Below are 26,324 nucleotides of genomic sequence, written 5' to 3'. Positions count from 1 at the left end.
GTCACGGAGAAAATTCAAAAATAGTGTAATTTAAAATTCCCATGTTATTCTTATGGAGAAAATGAAAATTGTTGTAGTTTACTTGTTTATGGATATATATTGATAAAATTTAGCAAATTTATTTATTTCATTCTATACTATTGACGTATGGTCAAAAAACACTTTTTTTTACCTTCCCCGTAGCAGCAAACCTAAGCACTCGTTTAATCTAATCCTTATATATAATACGTGAAGGTGATTTCTACAAAACACTACTCCTCCGTTAATAATTGACCGATTTTTACAAACGACGTGTCAAAATAAGGTATTTTTTGTGTAGACGCCCCCTTTCACCAATTCCTGTAATAAAAATTCTCGAGCTTTGCCCCACAGGCCATCAAAGTTGGAGTTTCTCCCATAAGATTAACATGGGGGAATCCAAATATTTAATTGTCCCCACTTATTTGAGAGAACGGCTGGGCGTAGAAACTTGGTAGAGGTGTCCAAAGAAAGGTCTTGGTCTGTAGATGAGTTATCAAAAGAAAAACTAATCAAAATCCCTTAGGACTCTGCCCCAGAAGCCTTTAAAGATCCCTTTACAGAGTTGTTTACATTTTGGCCATGTGAATAATACTTTTTAATGAAACAGCTGTAAATTTTAAAATTGTATTTCAAACAACACACATTTATTGGGAGTTGCTGAATTCTACCAAATAAGTATTTGCAATGTTATTTTCTGATTGTAAAATTGATTTTCTTCTTTATCATGTCATGTTTTGCAATATAACGTTCCATTACGTAAGCAGTGGAAAATCCTTTTATCACAGCAATTCTTAAATTATTTCTTATTGAACTATCTTATATCTATTGTACGGGTTGGTGTCTGCCTTTTTCACCACTTTTGCCTATATTTTATCATATTATTCAACACATATGAAATATTTATGAAGAAATATCTGCTCTTATCGTGTCTAATAAAATCCAAACATAGAAACTTTGTCTAAAATGGTACCCATCTTGACAAATTATTTGCACCTGCCTATATTACGGACTTTGGCACGGTTTGGTAACGTTATTGAAAATAACACGACATTTTGGCTGTAAAAGATGGCACAGAGAGAAAATACGTTTTAAGCAGCTACTGTCATGACAGAAAGGTCATATTGTTTTTAAACTAGATCACATAATTCTTTATAAGATACGTTGATTAACCATATGTAAACGTCACATATATACGTAACAGCCAATTTACAGTATTTTTGCTTTTTGGAAATGTCCCATTGCTATGTCATTTGCATTATTTGTTGCCTATGAAGCCACACGACCATATAAACGACGAGGCCCCTAACAGTACAAGAATAAAAGCCAACTTCACTTCAAGTATTCCACTACATCAAACATTCCGTAGAGAAATTATATTGACAACTTTATGTTATTTATAAGGCTGAGACAACTAACTGACATCCCCCATGTCAAGGAATTCCAGCTTTAACAGTAACCCCATAATCAATAATTTCTCAAAACTATGCTAGAGGGTTCATTCATTGGCACAGAAGTACGATATGAACTGACGCGACGTGACGAAGGAAAAATCTAACTTACGCTGTAACGGATATACCTCCCTTTGAAGTTAGAATATGTCTTCCCAAAAAAGTTTTCTTTTGAAATAAAATCATATTACACTGATGAAATCACGAAAGTGTTTAACTACAAAAGATCCATCAATACGATTTTAATACTATTTAAACGTTCTTCCAAAGGAAGATATACCATATAACATACTAATAATAACTCCGATGACGTACGGTATGGGGAATATTTTATTCATTGAATGATCAACCAAATTTGGCAACTAACGCAATTAATGTCATTATTGTTTTTACACTTATTGCTAAATGTTCAAAATATGTATATTTCACCCAATTTATCGCAGTTAGATGATTTATTGTAAGCCTTGAAAGTAACCGTCGATTTCGACGGGTTTCACCTAGTTTAATTTAAATAAGGGAATAAATATGTCTTATTTATGGAAATATTTTAGTAAAAATTTAATCAGACAAGTTGAAATTCGCTTAGTCTGCAGGTTCGCTGCGGCGGGGGTATTTATTCTTTACATTGGCTAATAGGCCTACTAAACACATTTGTTCTCATAGTAGGCCTATAAGTTAGGCTACATATACTTTCAAATTCAAGTTTAAAGTAGGTCTAAGCGAATAGGACTATGAAACTTGTTTGAAAAAAATAACCAGTAGGTATTTTCCCTAATGTTTCTAAGGAACGGTATGTAGGCTAAACCCTGTCCTGTTTCACCATTTCATGTCAATCTGTTGTTATAAATCATCTTTATTTATTAGCCTGATTATTTTTTTATTGTTGAGCCAATGTTTTCAAACTTTTTCAGGGCACAAGAACAACATTTTTGGCCAACAGAATTTATACATTTTTGGTGCTGCTTATAGTTTGCCATTTAAATAGGGAACAAGTTAAAAAATAGCTGATATATGTGTTTTCTAACAAATGTAAATAAAAAACCTATCTATACTATATCTATAAGTACTATATTTCATAACCACCAATGGCGTAAAAATACTGTTCTCGACCTGAGTTCAAGTTTTATGATCAAGGCAAAACAGAGATAAAACTCTATACAGCGATATTTGTAGGTACGGTAGCTCAAAGATTTTTTGCAACGGATGCAAACAGCAACATTCCCCATATATCAAATAAATCAAATATTGTATTTTTTAAACTAAGCACATTCATATTTTCAATATTGCTTGCATATACATTTCATTTAGGTATTTTAGTGACTAGATGATTTTGTTTGCATACCACACACCCTCTTATATTCTTTAAAGTAAACACCCATGGCATTAAAATGATTTTTTTCAAAGTCATTACACTATAGGATGAACATTTCCTTGTAAAATGGCACACGGCTAAATAATGAAAATGAAATATAGCAATGACCTTCATATGTTACATAAAACACATTTTGCTTAGGTATTCATGGGCAAGGTATAAAGAATAATCATTTTGGATTAGCAATTGTTGAAAAACCTGCACTCAAGGAACATAATATGTGTTTGGATTTCTGTTATCACAATCTTATAGTGTTTGTATGTCTTTGCAGGAGTCATGGGCATACTGAACATAGGGGTGTTGGGAGCCGGAGTGGTTGGTCTAACATCTACACTGCAACTGCTGGACAAGTTCCCAAATTGTAATATAACAATCATCGCAGATAAATTCAATCAAGACACAACCAGTGATGGAGCTGCTGGTATATTTAGACCTGGCACAAGCTTTTCCGGACCTTCTCCAGAAATTACTCGGTAAGAAGGTACTTACTGTTTGTATCATTACATTATCAATATTGTATTGAGGATGAGACTGGGTGCATTTCCATTTCCAACCAAAATATTAGTGAAGAATGAGTGTAGATGGTAGTGGATTTCATTTATAGGTTTGTTGTAGCTAGTTTTTGGCCTATGAGGACATAAAAACATAAAAGTAAATTGGTTTCAGCCCGGGTCTAATTCTTACTATAAGGAAAAATACTGTAGGAAATTCGCTTAAACTAAGGACAGGCCCGCGGTTTGATGAAACCCACTATGATTCCGAGAGATAATTGCGCCCCTCCCCTCCCCCCTCAATGCAACAATTTTTTTTCTCTTCCTTGCGTCCCCAAACTTCCTGACCTAAAATATTTAGCGCCCCTGGGTCCATTTGCTGGGTCCCTGACTAAGGATGGAAAGTAGCACAGTCTGCCAATCATGTTGTGTGTTGTTGCAGACAGTGGCTGGTAGACTCTTATGATTGGTACAGTGAGTTGCTGAATGACAACTGTGGTGTAAGTCCCGTTTCTGGCTACATATTCTCTTCCACCAGTCTACAACTTGTCAAAGTAAGTTATCTATCTGAAATTAATTGTTATTTTTAGTTTCTTCTTCCGTGGCCTTTTTTTATGAAAACCCATTGCTTTTAACATGTTAGGAAAAGATCCACAGCCCACAGATATTTGTAGATTTTCTGGTTGTGTTTTACAAAGTCTGAAACTAATAATATCACTTCATAATACCATATTCTGTATTGTAATACCACTTCAGATTACAAGCCAAGTCCTTAAGACATTTTTGTATCAGCCTTCTTCCAAGGATTTATTTTAATAAGTCACTTTTAATCAACTTGCTTTTCAAACATAACAAACTTAAATATGAAAAAAAACCAATAGTATTTCACCAAAATCTAATTATAACTACATAAAAGATTTTTGGAAAAAAAATTACGTGTAAAATAATAAAAAAAATTCATATTAGTGGAATCAAAGAACTTATTTTCCAATAGGTTTTTATGTTTATGTATATTTTACTTTGAGCTTTTCTAAATAAAATTTTTAGCCTATTTATTGATCTAAGTAGTTCTTTTTATAAATTTTTTTTATCGCTTAAGTTTATTTTTCTTTTAAACAAGAAATAGTTTCTGTGTTAAAGTTTGACCTTTATTATATACATTATATGCATTATATGTAAAATATTGACCATGTTACTAAATGGATGATTTCAAAGCAAAACTCCTGTAAAACTTGTGTTTTTATAATCTCTAGCAGACTGTTATTTATAAAATTGGAGTCCCGGAGACGGCTGGCTTCAGTTGTTGGCGTTTCGCCATCTGTGCTGTCTTTGTGGTTATTTATCCAACGTTTGACCTTGTCAACTGCAGGCATATGGCATTTTCCCACATTATATCCCAAAGTATATTTGAAACATTCATTGTTGATTTTAAATTTCCAGATTTGTGGAATTTCATTGGTGTTGTTCACACAGCGTTTGTTGTCATGTGTTAAATGCCTGGGTCTTGGATTAAGTATCACGTATCACTTAGTGCAGAAAACTGATGGTAAACTGTGTGCAATACAGAATAGGTCCCAGAGTTGCAAAGGCCCTTTAAAGCTATTGTAGTGGAAGACAGCAAGCACCATCATTGATGATTGAAACTTATATATTATGTAATCATTATGACCATCATAGAATATATAAACAAATCAAATCAAATCAAATCAAAATATCTTTATTCGTACAAGACAAGTACATGTTAGTACATCTGAATAGTGTCAACTTAGCTATTTAAATTAAAATTTGCTTAATTATTCATATACTCTTCTATGGAATATAATACTTTGCAAACCAAGTAAGTTTTTAGTTTTAGTTTAAATTTTGAACTGTTTATTTGACACTTTAATTCTTTTGGCAATTTTCTGAAATAACTTGCTCCTTTGTAAGACGGCTTCTTCGTGTAAAATTCAAGTCTATGGTGAGTGGGTATGATTTCATTCTTTTTTCGCGTGTTGTAATGGTGTGTTTCTTGTTCTAAAATTGTATCCTTCTTATTGTTTAAAAATATCATAATAGTGTCTAAAATAAACTGACAATAAACTGTTAATATGTTTAGCATTTTAAAATGTTCCCTGCATGATGTACCTGGATGTAGGTTTTTTATTATTCTAATCGCTTTCTTTTGTTCTTTAAGAATTTTATCTAGATTTTCTAATTTAGATGAGCCATACAGACAAATTCCAAATGAAATGTGTGAATGAATGTATGAATGGTAAATAATTTTAAGAGTGGATTCACTGCACATCCCTGCCATTCTTCTTAGTGCGTACATGCCAGAATTGATTTTAGCTAAAATGTTGTCTACATGCTTATTCCAATCCAAGTTATTATCTATTGTTAGACCAAAAAATTTTGTACTTGTGACAAGCTCAATAGGCTCAGTATTCACAAAAATCAAGGGTTCTTTTTTGATCCTTGATTGATCTCCTGTTTTAAATGAAATGTAGTTAGTTTTCTCAATATTTAAGTGGAGGTTGTGATTTTCAATAAAAGTAATCATATTTCCTATTTCAGTGAATGATAAAATTTCCACCTGTTCTAAATTATTACATATTAACATATTACGATATTCTTGAACATAATCACTAATACATTTCATCCTTATGGTCACAGATCAGCTGAAAACAGTTCTAAACTTAGTTCCATCCCGTTCATATTGAGGGAGTTGTGTTGTTATCTAGCAACTGCTTATTTTTATTGTTCCAGTAACAGTAAAGCACAAATCGTGTAATCTACCCTAAAATAAAAAATGTACGGTAAAACATTTAGTTGACACCTACATGAAACACACATAAAAACAGGCTACAGATTTTGTTATAGGATGGGCACTCTACTTGAACCATTGACAGTCAATGATATCAAATTAAATTTTAATCTTGTTTAAGTGAATTTTGTAATTGTTAATCATTTCTTTTTACAATGGCCAATTTTAATACATTTTTTATCCATTAAATTCTACCTCTCGTGCAAAAGAATAGAATTTCACATGGTGACTATTATTCATCATGTAAAAGTCTAATATAGGTGTTTATTTTAATTACCCAATGAAGTGGACAGAACATGTAGATTTCTTAAAGAAAGAGATTTGTAAATACATCTTTGCTTTTAATCAGTTGAGTGTTATTTTAGACGAGGATGACGTAAAGCGAGCTTATTTAGTTTATTTGAAATCCTTGATTTCATTTGGAACATTTGCTGGGGGGCATGTTATCACATCACCCTGGAACCCTTGAATGTAATCCAAAGATCAATTTTAAAACTTGGCTTTAGAAAAAATAAATGGTACTCCACTGACACTGTATTCCGTGAAAAGAATATTGCAGGCCAGACATTCTTAATCACACATTGGAAAACTTGAATATGATTCTTACAACAGTCACTCACACATCAACACTACTGTACACAAGATATTCACACAGTGTTGGAATATCTGTGCCTCAGCTAACTAAATCAGTTCTGACTAGAAATTTTTTTTATGTTGTTCAGATTATCTATCAAAATTTAATTCAAAAATATAATATTCGACACATGTTTAGTTTACCCTCAATATAGAAATTAAAAACAAAAAGTCAAATGCTTGTCTTACTGCCCGCAATTACTAAAGAAGGTGCCGAGACTTTGATCAGACCTAACCGTACTTGACTCTGCCTGAATAATCCTTGATCCTTCCACCCCCCTCGCCCTCAAAATGTCTTCTGACTTTGGTTATCGTCGCCGACATTCTCTCATCCACAGTAAATGATTTGGTTCAAATAATTAAGGGTTAACAAATCTTTCCCACATTCAGTTTTGTGCCCTTTTGCTTTTAATTTAGACCGATTACAACCAGCCTACGCACAGGCACCTGCCCATGTAGGCCTATCCTCTATAAGCATAGCAGATTTTACCTACTAATTTTGTAATAGTTATTATTTCATTCTCTGTTTTATTTCTCATTATGTACCATAAAGGTAATTAATCAAATTTGTGTGACTAAATCAAATTGAAATTGCTTAGGGAATGTAAAGGTAAATAAATAGTAAATGTTTTAATCGTCAATAAATTATTATAAATGTAGTACTGTAGCTGTCTATCAACTAAGAGCAGTTGCTTTACAGAAAGGTGGACGGTGGGAAGTAAGGTATTGAAATAGCACAACCTAGAGAAAACGGGCCAATAATATCTCCGTGACACGTGACCAGCTGTTAGTAAACATGCTCCAGTGAAACTGAGCTTTAAATAACTTCCGGACCCAACAACAATTGCCTCTAACGCATCTCAACTGTTCACTAGTATTGAAATAAATCACAAAATCAATTTTAAAATGTAATCACCATAAAGGTTTAGTTACTGCAGGAGTTATTTCTTTAGAATTCATCAAAATTAACAGATGAGGCTTTTGAGACATTTACAAAAATTTGTTTGATTTCACTATAGTTATTTTTACTGATAAATGGATAATTGGAAATATTAAAAACAGTGACCTTCATGTAACCTCTTTGGATGCAGTTTTCTGGAAAATACTCCACAAAGATGCACTCATATCTAGATAAACATTTGTTCAACACCCTCCTACTATACCTATGTTATATTGATGTTGCAGCCAGCCAATAAAGAACAAGATTATATTTTTTAGCGAATTTCCTTATATAGAAGTAACTGTAGGTGGCACTGTAAGATCTGGGACAGATATACTTTTTCATTTTTATGTCACCAGAGGCAAAGCACTATTCGTTCAAATTTTTATCTATGTAGATTTATATATAACATAGATATAGATAAATGTGTGTGTGAACGTGATAACTTGAGTAATTTTTATTGGGTTTTGATGAAATTTGCCGTAGGGTGGGATAAACTTAAATGAGTTCGCAAACCAGCAAGATCGGGTCATGAAACAAGGTATTATGGGGTTTTTAAGTTTCAAAAATTAGTTTTTTTTTCAATTTTCCCCCTTAAAACATGGAAATGCCTAATTGTCATTAAAACCATTATGTAAAGCTTAAAGTCAAATAATTTTGTATATTGAAGTGTTGTTCAGTTAATGTCAATGGGAAAAGTAAAATACCCCCGCCGCAGCAAACCTGCAGACTAAGCGAATTCCCATTTGACTGATTGGATTTACACTTAAATGTCTACTTAAAAATATAACATTTATTCTTTATTTAATTAGAATAAGTTTAACAAGTACTTAGGTTTGCTGCATCAGGGAGGGTAAAACTGTTTTTTTTTTGTAAAATGTTAATAGTTAGTAAGAAATAAAAACATTTTCCAAATTTGATCAAAATATGTTCACAAACAAGCAAACTACAACAGTTTACTTATTCTCCATTAGAATAACATGGGAATTTTGAATTTACAATTTTTTGGAATTTTCTCCGTAACCATTAGGCGCATAATAACGCTTCAATATACTAAATTATTTGTTTTTTTAAGCTCTACAAAATGGTTTGGAAATAAATTGCTAAATTTTATGTTTTTTGGGTAAAAAATGGGAAAACCCTTTTTTTACCCCATAAAACCCCCCGTAAACCCCCGTTCCCATGGTCCAACCATGCTGGATCGCGAACTCGTTCGAATAAATGTACGTTTACACGTTTGTACCAAATTTCATCAAAATCGGATCATTTTTGCTCGAGTTATCGTGCTGACGGACACATATATATATAAATATATATATATATATAAATATATATATATATATAAATATATATATATATATAAATATATATATATATATATGAATTTGAACGGATGGTGTTTTTGGCCTCTAGGGACCTCAAAACGAAAAAAAAAAATCGGTCCCACGTCCAGGTCTTACTATGAGTACTACGGTAATAGCTTATTCCCTATATGGGAAATTCGCTAAAATAAACTACATTTTAATTCCTATGTTATTCTTGTATAGAAAAAGAAAACTGTAGTAGTTTACTTGTTTATGGATATATTGATAGAATTAAATGTATATTTTTATTTCTTCCTATACTAATAGTGCTTGGTCAAAAACCACATTTTACCTTCCCGGTTGGGTAGCAGCAAACCTAGGCACTCGTTAAATCTAATGTTATTTAAATGGGGAATAGATATGTCTTGTTAATGGCATTTTAGTAAAATCCAATCTGATGAATTTAAATCTGTTTAGTCTGGAGGTTTGCTGTGGCGGGAGTATTATCAATCTTGTACCTATTGCACTGTACCTGTACACATTGCACCTGAGTCAGTCAATTTAAAAGAATGACATCCATGTAGAAAGCCATAACTGACTGGTCCATCACCAAGGATGTAGCCAGCCGAGATCACCACTGACCATGTGATTAATAGTTTGTAATTATCCACATCTACATGACGTCACACTTATACAATAATTACATCTATGTGCAAGTTTCAGATTGGCCAACTTATTATTATGAAAAAATATTTTGCCTCAAGTTCTAATAATTATGGTTTAATAAGGACCTCAATGTTGTTTGTAAGAACCTCCTCAATCTGCAGTGTATGTTGTGCTGAGGTAATTGTTTGTTCCTTATTTAAAAGGCAATTGTTTATATTATTATCTGTATTCATGCAAAGCCCTTTTAGGAACGTTTTAGTTTTACCACTACGCACACATATATCCACTTCCACTGCTGGACAAAAATAGGTGGAATACCACAAGTACACACAGTGTACACAAGTGTTATTCAGCTACTTGAAGAGAGCTTATAAAATAAAAATAAATATAGATTAAAATTTGTTGCTAAGACAACATCAGCTGTCGTCACTACGGATTTATGGTAACAGTTTCTGTACAGGTGGTCCTGAGTTGTTAGTGCCAACTGATGCATGGAATCATTACTTGATCATTATGATATTGTTTACAGAACCATCTACTAGAAGGACTAGTTCCAGTGTACAGACCTGCTCGTAGTGATGAGTTGAGCCTGTGTCCGGGAGGGTGGAAGTACGGGTCATACTTTGAGACTTTGCTAATTGAGTGCCGTGCTTTCCTACCTTGGGCTCTACACAGGTTAGTGATCATTGGTACTTTATAAAGCTGCTTGCAAATGATTAACTCGTCGTAACTAGTCTGAACATTATGCTTTACATGATAACACATTCACTACTGGCTGTCACATGATCTGAGATACACAGGATTGAATGTATTTAAGAGCAGCTTTGTTTGAAGCAGAATATGGACTTGAATCTTGATTTGAATCCTGAAAAATTAATCTAATTTCTATGGTAACTAATTATAATTTAACTTTCTTGTATAGCTGTAGATAACTATTATAAGGGTGCATTTTTTTATCGAGTATTTGGAATAGAAATATTACATCAATCCTGGAAACTAAAGTCCAAATGTCACCAATTAATGCCGGGTTTACACAATGTCAGTTGGCAAGACAATTGACTGGCTTGAAATTACTGGCTTCGTGTAAACACTTCAGGCCAATTGGCTTGCCAATTAGCCCGCCAAATGCCCCGAAATTCAGTTGTCTCCGGGAGTAGGCTGAGGACAACGAGCTGGGCCCAGTGAGGCCCCCACCCCTCGAAAACCCAGTTGTCGTGACAATTGGTGCTGTCTAAACGGTGTAGAGGCCAATAGCACTGTCTTGTCTTTTGGCAGTAGTACCCTGGTTCACTGTAAAATGCCTGGGCAAGTGTTGGCCACGTGTGAACAGGTTCTCGTTCAACTTGCCAGGCCTACGACGATTCCGCAACCACGTGATGACAATTGGCTAAGACCTGTTGTCAAGACAATTGTCTTGCCTACTGGCATCGTGTAAACCCGGCTTAATTGTCTTTAGTATTTAACTGAGATGCGATGGCTCTTACAATCAACCTGAAGGAGTTCATCAAGTTCCTAAAAATAATATAGTCTTAAAAATCAGAATTTTTGTTTAAATACCTATTAAAACAAAATGAAATGTTTTTTTACTTACTTTCACCTAAAAACATAAACAAAAATGAACTGTCGCATATATGCGGTGTTTGGACTAATTCAAGAAAAACATAATAATTTTCAATATTGTCTTCACTATAGCCGGGTTCGCAAAAATGAAACATTACAAAAGGTTATCACATATTTAAAAAAATCAAGAATATATTATTTATAAACAAGATTGCAGAGTATTACAATAGTATATTTCGTACCTAGTGCCGAAAACGGGGTTTTGCTGGCTCGAGATAGTTTTTAAGTTCGAGACGAAGTCAAGAACTTCAATCAATCGAGAATCAATCGAGAGCTGCAAAACCATTTTCGGTCCGTGGTACAAACACTATTTTTGGTACTTTCCTGTTAAAGGGAACATTCATTATTATCGATGATTTATTTTCGATATATCGATATTTTTGTTTTACTTCACGATTGCTATTCCTTCTGTTTTAATATCTTCAAACGCATTTAAATTACAAATTAAGAACTAACCTTGTCTAGGCAAAAATAATAGCCTATATATTGGATTAGGACATGAAACTATTCTAATAAACTAACCTAACACAACTAACCAAACTTGCTGTATAGTCTAAGTTACCGTTTCAAAATTCCATTTGATAACAGAAGAGAAAAGGCATATGGGGAATAGGCTATCAAACGGATTTTTGAAATGTTACAGCAAGTTTGGTTGGTTAGGTTAGTTTAGAACAGTTTCATTTTAATATAGGCTAATATTTTTTTTATTGTTTGTTGATACTGAACAATATTTATTTACTGTATCCTATATCGTACTTGTCAGCTGATATGTTTCAATTTGTTACTATCAATATATCGGATGGAAAACAAAACTATCGATACATCAAAAATAAATCATCGATAATAATGAATGTTCCCTTTAACAGGAAAGTACCCTATTTTTTAACACACTACTACTATTCACAATGAAAACTGATAATCAACGCAACTTTAAAGTTATGTGAGAAGTAACTTCAGGAATCAGCAAAAATAATAATAAACAGTTGCTAGGCTACAGTGAAAATAAAACAGTTAATAAAACTATTTCAATGCTATGGATACTGTTTGTGTAATATATGCAAGCGGACAGCTGATTTTGCGGCCCCGGGATGTAAAAACCTGCTCGGTCCCCAAATTACAATGACAGCTGGCATCGCCAGCAAAACGTAACTTTCAGCCAACAATTAACGTATGTAATACAGCCAAAAACATCATAGTGTAGTGAAAAGTAAATTATCATTGTTTAACAGATTTTCGTTCGTGGTCTGCGTGTACTGTTAACCAAGTGACAGCCTATCTATGTGTAAGATTAAATTGTTTACCTCGGTCCGTGGCAATGAGTGCAGCATCGCATATATGCGACACTCGGTAGCAAACGTGTAAATGGTTCAAGAAAACTTTGACATATTCATGATAAAACAATCTGACCACAATTATAATACAAGATTTAAAAACTCTCTCAAACCTGCACAACATATGCTAAACTTGTTCCATTTGTCACACCAGTACATGGGGTCAAAAATGTATAACTGCTGCTAAGTATAAACCAAATTCAAAACCAATTTAAAATCGTGGCTATTAAAGAAGGCATTCTATTCTTTAGAAGATTTTTTGGAAAATCAGTATATGTTCGTATTTTATTAGGCCTATCATTATTTATTTTTGTTTATTTTTTTATTATTTTACAATTATTTTAGTCCAGTCAATGAATGCTCAAAAGAGGGGTGTAGAGGACATGGAGAGGGGGAAATTTTTTTTCTGCGGGAATGTGTTCAGGGTAGTTAGAAGATAAAAATACCAAAAGTCCCTGGCCCTGCTGCTTCAGCGGGGGGAGGGGGGGAAAGACCTCATTTTTTAGTTTTTTACTTCTACACTGAAAACCGTGCGTCGTACGGAAAAAATGTAAATTATAAAAAGAAAGATGATGAAATTCTCTACAAGAATGGTTATATTCATTTCTTATGTATATGCATTAGTTTTAAAGATATTCTCAAAATAATATAAAAAATATTTTCTAAATTGATTTTTCAGACGTTTTTTTCTAAATAAATTCATATAATCGATTAGCCTGCTGTTGTTTTACATTAGTAAGGATAGAAAACAGGTTTTGGAGCACTAACCTATATAATATAATATATCCATCGTATATATTGTGTTAAAAATAGTTTATATACTTATTTAAGTGTACCATAGTTTGATATATATAAAAAATTGTTAAAAAAATTAAAATTATGTACTGGCTAATAGTCAGCCGGGGTCGCCGGGAATCCCGATTTCGGGTTTAAACAAACTCGGTGGCCGTCGAGGCTGCTCGATCGCTTTTGCTGGTAGACTCCCGACGAAGACGGACGTGCGACAAATGCAGCCCTCATTTGGAGGTAATACTTAGCATTAGTTATTTGTTTTAAACACTTTAAACAACTTCTCTACATTCTTGACAAAATCTTAAAGCTGATTTATTCTTTATTGTTGAATTAATTTATAAAAAAAAGTATACAAAATGGGTATTTCATTTCTAGGGTTCACGTTCTGGGCAAGTTTTCCCCTCTCCATAACAGATTTCTTTTGTCGTGATTCTTTTGTGCTCTATTAGGTTTAAGTGTTTTATTCAATAGTTTGTGTTAAAAATAAAGCAGTCTTAATAATGTGTATTAATAATTTTCCTGAACTAATCACAGTAGTTACAAAATTAAATAATGTATGTAATGATTTAAAATAAAAGGTAAATGTAAAATTTGGTACATAAGTTATGTATTTTTGTCATGGAAACAAGTAATTTTGGCATAATTATTACACTAAAAATGAAAAGGATTATGTTTGCAGCTACATTTGTCCAGGTTTATTTATAACAATTACCGAAACCAAGACTTTTAATACTATTGTTCATGATCTAACTCACTTGGGACGAGAGGGTCCAACTTCTGTCCCAAAAACAGGTGCCATCTGGAACTGAGAACCACCATCTAGGACATTTCCATCATTCAATTCTTGTTGATTAGACTCAATATTGGCTATGGAAGTAATAATGCGGTGTAGGCCTATATATTCTTTATCTTCCTCATTCATCAGAATGGGCATTCCATGTAAAAAGTTCCCTTAGCAGTTCTGGCATAACGGGGTACAATTGGACATTTTCTTGCATGCACAAATTGCACATGTGGCACTGTTATAATCTTTAGTACATTTGCAAAAAAACTTGGGTAAGGGATTAGAGCTCAAATACATATAATAATGTAACTATGTAATAATTATGCTTTAACTTCCACATTTTTTCAGGGGGGGGAGGGGGTTGGATCCTCCGGTGGTTATCCCCCCCCCCCCCGAAATTAAATGCTGGGACCGCCACTGCTACTGACTTTTTCAATCTGTAGCGTCTTTCTTTGTCTGCCATCTTCGTGCTGTTTTCTGAATTGCCATAGAATTGAACAGTGCAACCTTTTTGGTCTTTCTCATACCACTCTCATTAAATAAAGGGAAATGGAGCAAGTTCAAATCATTAACAATCCTTTAAATCTTGATAGCTTTTTTAACATATACAAATCCATTGAAACAGAATTAAAGGTTTTGCTACGTTTTAATCATTGCAATATCGATGGTTGAACCAACAGAGGACAAAGGGAGAGCCATATTTTCCTGTGAGAACTTGTTGTCTGAAAATGATTAACATTTGATTAATTACTTACTGACCACGTAATAGAGCATTGTAACAGTTAACGGATTCATCTCTTACAACCCCAGATGCTATTGACATGATGTCTTGAGTTTCAGCACAGACAAGGGAAACAACTTTTATTTCCTTAGTCAATGGTTTCAGGGACCCTCTCGTCCCAAGTGAGTCAGATCATGAACAATAGTATTAAAAGTCTTGGTTTCGGTAATTGTTATAAATAATCCTGGATAAATGTAGCTGCAAACATAATCCTTTTCATTTTTAGTGTAATAATTATGCCAAAATTACTTGTTACCATGACAAAAATACATAACTTAAATAAATTTATAAAAACTATTTTTAACACAACATATACGATGGATATATTATATAGGTTAGTGCTCCAAAACCTGTTTTCTATCCTTACTAATGTAAAACAACAGCAGGCTAATCGATTATATGAATTTATTTGGAAAAAAACGTCTGAAAAATCAATTTAGAGAATATTTTTTATATTATTTTGAGAATATCTTTAAAACTAATGCATATACATAAGAAATGTATATAACCATTCTTGTAGAGAATTTCATCATCTTTCTTTTTATAATTTACATTTTTTCCGTACGACGCACGGTTTTCAGTGTAGAAGTAAAAAACTAAAAAATGGGGTCTTTCCCCCCCTCCCCCCGCTGAAGCAGCAGGGCCAGGGGCGGGGACTTTTGGTATTTTTATCTTCTAACTACCCCGAACACATTCCCGCAGAAAAACAATTTCCCCCTCTCCATGTCCTCTACAATACCTTTATTGACTGGACTATTTATTATTGTTTTATATATTATTTTATAGCTGTTATTTAGCAAGTGTATACTGATGTTGCAGGGCTCAGAGTCGTGGTGTGTCTGTTGTGAGACAACATGTAGACAGTCTGGCCCAGTTACAGAGCCAATATGATGTTGTGTTGAACTGCTCTGGTCTCGGATCCAAACTGTTGCTTGGAGACCATAAGCTTGTACCCATCAGAGGCCAAGTTATCAAGGTAAATGTGACCAGCTCTTGCCTTGGTTGGAATCTTAATCTTTTATCATTATCTCAAATTATATTACCTATGCACTAATACAGGGTGTGGCAAATAAAACGGATCTAATTCAAATTACGCCTAACTCAAAGATTAACGGTGATGCAATATATTTCATTGGTTATGACAGACTTGTATTGATTGCCATTAACGAAAACTTACGTATGAGCAACAAAATCCAACGTTTTAAGTTTTACGTCCTTCAAATGGTGTTCCTCAATGATTAAGCACTCTTCCAGTCTTGCACAAAAACTGTCAAACACCTCACTTAACATTTCAGGAGTCAGGATGGCACCTCTTGAGTTATGGCCTCTTTTAGTTCATTCAATGTGTGAGGCTTGTTTGTGTACACTCGTGACTTTAATAAGCCCCACAAAATAAATCACCTACTCTTAGATCAGGCCACCCAACATCCCCGAAATGTGAGATTACTCAGCTCCAAAACTTGCGTTGCAAAAATCCCACCACAACATTGGCGGTGCAAACAGTTGCGCTATCCTGTTGAACCTCATCCTTCTTAGGATTATGCGTTTTCTCCATACTTCTGGGATGAGGAGTAACCCTCTTCAGTAATATAGTCCGATCACGCAAGTTTTTGTGACACCAAAACACACAGTGAGTATATTTATTAGTCATGCATATATTTAATTTCTTTGGCATTGTTCCTCTTAAGAGACATAACATATACTTTTTATACAATAACATTGCATATTGTGAAATCATTTAGACAAAAATTGGTTTTAAACCTTTAAAATTGTTTATTACCTAACATACAAAACAGGTAATTAACAAAGTTAGTAAACAACTTGTAACACTTTTCTCATTTTTACAGGTTCACGCTCCATGGGTCAAACACTTCTACTATGCTGACTATGACACGTACATCATCCCGGGGAGTGGAGGTGTAGTAACATTGGGAGGATCCCGTCACTACGACAGTCACCACACGGAGGCGTGTGGCCACGACGCGGCAGCCATACGGGAGCGCTGCCTGGCCTTGGTGCCCAGTCTGGCCACCGCGACCACCCTTGGCACCTGGACTGGCCTGCGACCGCACCGGGACACAGTGCGGGTCCAGGCAGAGAGGGTAGGCAACTTGACGGTACGTACAGAAACTTACTTGGATTAACAAAATGACAATAATAATAATTTGTAACCCTCTCATGCATGTTATAAGATGGAACTAGCATTCCAGTATACAGTATTCTATCGTTAACTCAACAGGTATGGGGCCTGAAGGGAGTTGGGTATACTGGAAATGTTAGGTTTTTTCTAATACATTTGATCAAGATAAAATAAGGCTATTATTTTCGAATTTATTCTCTATTACCAAGCATTTGGAATGGTACAAAACACAATGAAGTTAACAAAAATTACCTAGGAAGTAGTAACTTAAGCCCCAGACAGAGGGAAGGGATTAATGTCACTGCAGACTAGTTTAGTTTCCGCCTGCGGTGCATCAAACTACTTATTATGTCAGAATATTGAAGGACAATTGAATACTGAGTCTACTCTTGACAAAGAGAATTAAGAAACCAACTTTGCTCCTGTTTATTCATAGAATAAATGGTTTTGTGCGTAAGAGTTTTACATTACAATTCTAAACTTTCCAGGGTAGTAATTTCTAATCCATTAAAAACCAAGCTATTCTAAAATCATCCTCAGCTTTAATTAGGTACTGTTGATTTTTAATACTTTTTCTAACAAAACACACGATATTGGCTAAATAATTTTGATTTTTAAAATATTACTAACGGTTTTATAATCACTGAAACTTTTTTTCTTCTGATTCTATTCTCATTCTAATTTCGTAGTCGGATGAAATGAACATACACAGGAATGTATAGCCTTTCTAAGTTATTACATAATAATTGCAATAAGGCTATAGCTAAGTATCGAAGGCTATACTGAAGTCAAATAATGTTATGATAGTACATTGGCTACGATGCATAGCAAATCATATGTCATCAGTTACATGAAGAATTTCTGTTTCACTGCTATAAGATTGATGAACACCTGATTGAAAGCTATTAAGGATATGATATTTTGTGCAAAGAAGTGAGAAACATGGGAGTGATTGACTCTTTCTAATGCTTTAGAAAGAGCGGGAAGAATGTTAATTGGTCTGTCTTGTGGAAGATGCTTATTCCCTTGTGGGATGAGATTTTAATTTTATTCAAGGAACAAGCGCAGACGTCCACTTTTCTTGGAAAATAGCTGATCTCATTGAAGTATTAATTATGAAAGTTAATGTTGGGATTAGAGCAAACAAGATACGTTTAACTAAAGAAATTGGGATTCTGTCAGAACCAGTGGCGTCAGACGTTAACAGCCTTATAGCTTTCAAAACATCTATTTGCAATATTGGCTTGAAGATGAATTGAGTGATGGAATTTTGGAAGTGACGTTATTTTAACAGTTAAATGGTTCTGAACTATTGTACCATTTGCCTGTGATGAAACTGATGAAAATAGTTATTTGTGCAACTAGTGAGAAAAGTGAGCAATTGACTCACTCGAGAGAAATCCTTACTCACGAGCCGTAGGCGAGTGAGGAATGGTTTCTCGAGTGAGGCAATTGTACTTTGAACTCGAGTTGCACATTATACTTTTCTTACAGTTACCATAAAACAAATAAATTGGTGAAGAAACATAACCTATTTTTACACAGAAGTGAACTTTTAATATAACATTTAATGTGAAGTGACAAATACAACAGTACAACAGCTGACCAGCTGATTTACAGCCAGTGCTGCCAACGTATTTCGCGCGCATACGGCGTTGCCTGCATGTTACGCGCTCACTATTTTGTGCCTTCACGTTGAAAATCTGGAGTGAGACAAAGTAATTAGAGTGAGACAATGTTAACATTGTCTCACTGATGAGCGAATTGGCCACTTTGCTTTCCCAAATCAGTGAGAGAACATGTACATTGTTAGGTAACTGTAGGAAAAATAACTATTCAAATTGTTCAACAGAACTGAGATGGGAACAATGTTAACCTACTTTCTAAATCCAAAACGTTTTAGATTACGCCAGCAAACAGCAGAGGATCCTTCAGAAAACAATCTATAAAAATAATGGAATCGAGCATTACGTAAATGTTGTTTTACTTTATTTCTAAGCTGGCGATTGTAGACCATGAGCCCCTGATCCCTAGTCCTTTTGGCTCTATGGTGTACTGAGTCCCGCCGAGCCATTATACCAATGATCTCCTCACTAATCCAAGGAACAGAGGAGCGACTTAAACATCACTCACTAACAACCTTGTGCGAACTTAGTTTATTATTATTATTAAGACCATGATAGGTATGCGGCTTATTGTTTCTGTCTAAAGCTTGTGATCTTTATTAGCTTTATGTGTTTGGTTTATCTTGTAAATAAACTTTTGAAAGGTGGCAACACTTCATCGGTGGTAACAGCCAAGGCAGCAAACAGTTGTTTCCACACTTGGCACAGTCCCCCATTAGACGAAATATGGCTTGTTTTCTCTGGGCCGCGTTAAGGGTCAGTGGAGCCCTGGGCAAACCGAAAATCAGCGGCCCCCTTTTTTCTTAGAGCGGGCGGGCAGTAGTTGTACGGCACCCGCCAGGCGCCCCTCAACCACCGGCGCCCCTGGGCGTGTGCCCAGTCTGCCCGTTTATAAAAGCGGGCCTGTAGTTTTCTTGGTGTAGTATGTCCTAGCCTCTAAATTAGCCAGCTGCAATCCCTTCATTCTAAAAACACAATCCTCGCTTGAGCCTTTCCTTAAAACTGACATAATATGGTTAGTCTATTCTCTTTTGGATAGATTATTCCTTGGCTTTAAATTATCACAATATGATTTTTTTATTGATGGACGTTTATTCATTAAAAATGTATCTAAATAGTACACTATTAGGTCCAAACTAAACCTGATAAATGTTTTCTCAATATTGGTTTTCTTTTACATACCTGCCGAGCAGAGACTGTAGAAATATGGTTGTTAAGAACTGGAGGTCGGGTGAACTAAGTACTACTGTATATGAATGTGTCATACTAACTCTTACCAGAGTATACTTATAGAAAGGACATACTCTACACCAACTTACTGTTCAGGTGATCCACAACTACGGTCACGGAGGCTATGGTGTCACAGCAGCGCCTGGTACTGCCAAGTATGCTGTGCACTTGCTGCAACACACTCTCATGGGAAACTGCAAACTCTGAATCCCTGTGTCAGCTGCCAGTGTACCAATCGGTCAGAACTTGCCTTTTCATCATGTTCATGGTTCAACACTAACCTAGCTGTTTTGTCAATTTGAAATTTTGATTTTTTTAAATTCTGGTGAAAACAGTAATGAAAGGTTTCTTGTAGGTTACAATTTTGCTACTACCTGTTCAACCCACGGTAGTGATATGGAAGCTTTTGAGTATATTATTATATTTATAAACATTTATTTGGGTTGGATGTAACTAACATACCGTGTTTTGGTTGTTCGATTATACTCTGGTATAACCAACAAACGTTACACTAACATTGCTGGCATTACAGTGGGTCGTAACAGGATTAACTATTTTGATACCTCCAAAAAAATCCTTCCAATTAAAAAATATCATTCTTAGAAAATTAATTGTTTAATGTTGCGATAAAAAATAAAGTGGGCAAGAATACAATAATCTATGCAACTACCATGAGTTTTTTGGTGTACAACTATGATGAAATGTCTTATAATTTATATTTAGTTACAATTTTATTCTTTTACTTTGTTGCAAGCCTAATAAAAACAGTTTTGCTCATAAGTTTGGTCGATTTCAGGTCTGTAAACATCATTCTATATTGCTGTTTTATTTTACAATAATTGGTCAAATAAACTTGGATTTTTAATTTTATTTTTAATATAGCCTAGTTTGTAAAACAGAATGGTGTTGTTTAATTGTTGTTTTTTTTTCTTTAAGCACTGTTTTAAATTCATTCAAATTTTTGTGCCCTTTTTGCTTAGTCTACAGTTACACATGGAAGTAAGTTGTGTGATTATTTAACTGTTATTATAACATCTGCATGCGATGGTTGTGCATCTTGATTTTATGTCATATTAACTCATCTTTATAATAAAAAATATACTTTTGCCGCCTTGGAATCAAAAACTATCTTTATCTTAAATTCTGTCTGTCTTTCCCTTTGTTGATTCCCACAGGTCTGTTTGAGTCCTTTTCTTGTTACAACAAATTTACAGATTGATGTAAACAATGTATCCCATTTGGAATAAAATAGTGGGAGTGTTTTCTTAGCTTCCGTCAACCAGAATGTAACTTCAGTTTACACAAAGATTAAATTAATTGTATGAGATTTTGTTTATATATAAAATTAATCAGATACTAATTAAACTCACCGTTCAATTTATTGTTAGTTTCAACCATTGATTCAGTACACTAGAGGTCTCCAAACTTGTTCACATAAGGGCCAGTTTTTAATATCTTCAGCCGGGCCACGATGACTGTGGGGTTTCCTTAACCCCCAAGGGGGAAGTTGGGCCCTCTTACACAACATGTTCGCAGCAACTATATTCATATTTTACCAAACAGATCAAAATCTCCAAAAGAATATCAAGTCATTAAAAATATACAAGAAGTGTGCTCCAAAGTTTGCAAAATTATACTTGCAAAATCAACATTTTGAGCACTTTGACAAAGAAAAAGTTTAATCTCTTGCAATCTGAAAAGGGGGTTTAAGTGCAAAACTTCCTTTTCGGGTTGGTTTAATTTTGACTTGTTATTTTCCTATTGGTTTATAAAAAAATCTGAAAGCTTAGTAAAATAATTCTAAAAATATATAACAGATAATTCTCAAAAGTTATTACCTGTAGTGAGATATCCATCATCACTAATATAAAATGTGCAAAACAACCACTACAAAAAAGTAATTGATTTTTCCAAATGAAATTGCTACCACAACAACTAGCATCAAGCATTTTAATTTTTCAAACAATAAGCAATAAAATATTGTTAAAGATAGAGACAGTTTATATTGGCCACCTGGCACAGGGGGAATGGGTGTCATCTTGGTTCAGCTACGGCTACGATCATATCACTATGCCAATGCATACAAAAGCCTCCAAACTATGGCCGTAGTTTGGAGACCCCTGCTGTACACTAAGGCAATGCTTTAACCAAAATATTTTTTTGAGTTTGAAATCTATTGCTCATTATGTTGTATTTTAAAGAAAGCCTTGTTGTAGATTATAATTCTATACCCGGGACTTTGGAGTACTTCTTGTATATTTTTAATGACTTGATATTCTTTTGAAGTTTTCTTATCTGTATAGTAATATTTAAAATAGTTGCTGAGAACATGTTTTTGTTGAATATGTTGTGTGAGTTGGTAATTTATTTAGAAGCTCAGACAATCTTTTTTGTCACCTATTTTTTATACTTGGTTTTTTAACAAAGTAATACAGTTCCTCATCAATAGATGCAAATAAATCATCAGTGAAATCTGTAGATAGAGTTTTACAGTTGTTATTTATAAATTTTGATTTGGTTGAACACCATTCTTTTTAGACAAATAGTTGTGATGTTGATAGCCGAATATTTTTTGTTGTACAGTTAATTGTTCTGTGGTGTTAAGAAAAAATGTATGTATTAGCAATGAATACAAATCCTTTAAGAAGCAAAATGCTTACGGAGAATAGTCAGACTGGAATTTTGCCGAAATGAGCTTTGCACGGCTGCTACTCGCTCAGTCTCGCTCAGCAATAGACTTGGCCGTGCGCTCGCGAAAGTCTACCTAGCGGCCGCCACGGGAACTATCCAAAATTAAAATATTCCCAGACTGAATTTTTTACAAAGGCATTGAGCTTCTTATAAGTTTTGTATTCATTGGTATTAGTCTATGTTAAATTAAACTAAGTTAACTTTCCTTCCCAGTTGTCAAGAATAGAAGTCTTGCTAGTAATCAATGTATCTCTTTTCAAGCATACATAGGTGAGAACATAAGCCAGCGAATACTGCTAGTGTTAATGACCTTTTCCAATGGGCTAACATTTGTAATAAATTACCCATTATTTAAGCAATGAAAACATGGAAAATGATATCAAGTATTCCTAAAAGATGCAAGAAAACTGCTAAACATATATTTTCTCAAATTATTCGTGTATCAATAAGTCTCGGAGGAGCACCTACACTCCCATAAGAGCTAACAAGACATTTCCCCTTGTTAAGGGTATTCAGCGAAAGAATTTATGTAACTATGTTATCTTTTTTTAAACAATTTTCAAAACTAATTTAGAAATTCATTAGACCAGTATAAATCGAATAATGTTTTGTAATAATTTTTATTCTGCATGCATTTCAATATATTGAGATATGAATAATAAATTATTTAAACCACAATTTTCCATTCTTTTCACTTGTCTAAAGTTCATCCAAAAATTTAATTAACCCAGATAAAAAATGAGGTTGAGCACCCTTAATATTTAGGCTGTTGTTTTCATACAAAATCATTTTGTGTTAATAGCCTATTGCAAATATGGTGGCTAATAGTATTTGTACCAAGAAGATTGGTTAGGTTAGTTACTCAGTGGAAAAGTTAGGTTTTAGTTACTCAAGTTATTTGGGCATTCTCAGTGAAAACAACTTCTCGTAAAATTCATCAATGAGATAAACTAATCCCGGTGGATTTATTCCACCAGGCCTAGTACAGTATTAAGAGTAACATCTTAAACACTATTATTAACACAAATTAAACATGCTAACTATATAGTCGGACATTCATTGTTTGAACAGGAGAATCATTCAATATACATAATCCATTAAGTTACTTGGATGCGCAGTCTGTTATACATCGTTCACAATATTTAGACGGTTTTAGGGTAAGAAATCTATCCCCTCCACTTGACCCTTACCTTTAAAATAATAGCTCAATGGCTGATTACTGATTTATATGTAACTAAGCAATATACATTAAATACAAAATACCCCCGCCGCAGCAAACCAAGCGAATTTACATTTGACTGATCGGATTTACTCAAAAATATCTCCTTAAAAAAATCAAATTTATTCCCTATTTAGATAGCATGGTTTTAACGTGTACTTAGGTTTGCTGCAACAGGGAGGGTAAAAAAGTGATTTTTTTGTGTAAAATGTTAATAGTTTAGTATGCAATAAATACATTTTCTAAAATTGATCAAAATATATTCATAAATAAGCAAATTACAACCGTTTACTTATTCTCCATAAGAATAACATGGGAATTTTTAATTTACAAATTTTTCTGTAACTATTAGGCACATAATAACGCTTCAGAAAATTAAATTGTTTGGTTTTTTAAGCTCTACAAAATAGTTTGGAAATAAATTGCAAAATCTTATGTTTTTAGGGTCAAAAAGGGGAAAACCCAATTTTTGCCCCATAAACCCCCGTTGCCATAATATCCGATCATGCTGATTTGCGAACTCGTTTATACCAAATTTAATCAAAATCAGATAATTTTTGCTTGAGTTATCGTGCTAACGGACACACACATATATATACATACATGAATTTGAACAGTGTTTTTGGCCTCTAGGGACTTCAAAACGAAAAAGTAAATCGGTCCCGGGTCCAGGTCTTACCATGAATACTAAAGTAATAGCTTATTCCCTATATGGAAAATTCGCTAAAAAGTAGTGTGGGAATTCCCCTCAAACCCCCTAAATATTGTGATCTATGCTGAAAACTTGAATCAGGCGATACTGCCTTAATTATACCGTAAATGTCTGTAAACTCAGCTGTACAAAATTGTAAACAAAATCTGAACTTCTATACAATTTGTTGATATTTTACTGTTTTTTATCATACTTTCTTTTTCCTGAATTAGTTTGTGTATTCATTTTAATTCATGTTTTACTCTTTTTTTATGACATTTTTAAAAATATTTCAACAAAACACGGTTTTTAATAGTTTGAAAAACTTGAAGTATGTAAATAAATGTATTAGTATGTATTTTCCAATGTGTCGTATCCTACTATAAGTATACCAGAGTTATTAATTTTTTTCATAAACTTTGTTTTGCTACATGGGGAACTTGCTTTTTAAAGTTACTTATGTTAGGGTTTATCTGTCCAGTTTTTGTTTATATACTTAAAAAAGTGTAGTTGACCCCAGTGTGCCCATGACTGTAGCTCGTTTACTTAAGCACCTTGTAGCTTGATATTGTTAGTAACACCAAATGTTTGTGTATGCCCTACCAGCGTAGAGTAGAGGGACCACTGTAAATAGTCGACTAGTTTATCGTACATTTGGTTCTTCCACAGCAATACTGTCACCTGGCCACCCACTGATTTGTATATTGTTAGGCTGATTAAATAATAAACAGTTTGAAAGTTATTGGCTCTCAATTTGGCTTACCTATGATTTGATTACTGTGATGGCTGTATCTGGTGATGGAGCAGTTCTTAAAATCAAATACCCGCAACTAACCTGCAGACTAAGCGAATTTCCATTTGTCTGGTTGGATTTCCACTGAAATCTATATATTTAATACGCAGTTGTAACACTGTTTGCTCAGTAATTACTGGACCGATCCACAAGATCTATGTGTCAAATTAAAGGGGATACTGCATAGATTTGCCGAACTTCATTAGAATTCACGTTTTCTCTAAGGGTTAAGACTTACAGCCCTTCAAAGGTTGAGTCAATACAATTCTTATTGAAGAAAATAATACACAGTTTATAAAATTATTCGTCAGCTGTTTAATGTTTGTCAGATATGTGTTATTATTTTTATAACCTCACTTTCAAGTAGTTATTAATCTAGGTGTTCCTGTAAAAAACACCCGATTTTGTACAAGGAAAAGTTTATTTGTTAACCTTTTATACCACAATGTGTTATTTATAAATGTATTTGATTTTGAACATTATTTGTAGCCTATGTTTTGGAATGAATTTTTTATTTTCGAATAATGTGTTAGTTATCCTGCAAAGTGATCTGAAGGAAAGTGATAATTGATGAGTTTAAGTTTGAGTATGGATTGTAAAATAATACACATAGTAGGGGACTAAAACTTATTGTTTCGATCAATATAATTTATTCTCTACGGCCACCAAACAATCATAGGGAAATCCGCTTGCAAGTTGTACAGATAATTGCTAATGAGTGGGAAACGTAAAAACATTTTATGGTAGGTGATGAATCTTACTCAAGTTAGACGTTTAGCAGTACCAAAATTTCCCTTTCAAGATGGCGAGTACTCTGGATACGTAAAACTACAATTTATCAGTGAACTATACCCAAACATTTTTTTCGAGTACACAGGGTAGTTGTGGATCGGTCCAGTAATTACTGAGAAAACAGTGTTACAACTGCGTATTAAATATATAGATG

General features: G+C 33.9%; 1 protein-coding gene across 1 annotated transcript in view; it reads left to right on the top strand.

Moving 5' to 3' along the window:
- Nucleotides 1-25,327, top strand: part of LOC129002122 (D-aspartate oxidase-like) — a 32,959-nt gene extending 7,632 nt beyond the window's left edge. Inside the window, exons 2-7 of the mRNA XM_054429701.1 lie at nt 3,113-3,314; nt 3,775-3,886; nt 10,211-10,356; nt 15,809-15,965; nt 16,837-17,106; nt 20,081-25,327. Coding sequence (XP_054285676.1) covers nt 3,118-3,314; nt 3,775-3,886; nt 10,211-10,356; nt 15,809-15,965; nt 16,837-17,106; nt 20,081-20,191 — 993 coding nt within the window. The 5' untranslated portion in view covers nt 3,113-3,117 and the 3' untranslated portion in view covers nt 20,192-25,327. The remainder of the gene's footprint in view (nt 1-3,112; nt 3,315-3,774; nt 3,887-10,210; nt 10,357-15,808; nt 15,966-16,836; nt 17,107-20,080) is intronic.
- The last annotated feature ends 997 nt before the right edge of the window (nt 25,328-26,324 follow it).

The sequence above is a fragment of the Macrosteles quadrilineatus genome, unplaced genomic scaffold (assembly GCF_028750875.1).
Source record: "Macrosteles quadrilineatus isolate MER2022 unplaced genomic scaffold, UCM_ALF_1.0 Scaffold_9__3_contigs__length_116548681, whole genome shotgun sequence".
In the NCBI taxonomy this organism is placed as follows: Eukaryota; Metazoa; Arthropoda; class Insecta; order Hemiptera; family Cicadellidae; genus Macrosteles; species Macrosteles quadrilineatus.
Note: the sequence above shows the minus strand (reverse complement) of the source record. Positions and strands in the feature narration are given on the sequence as shown.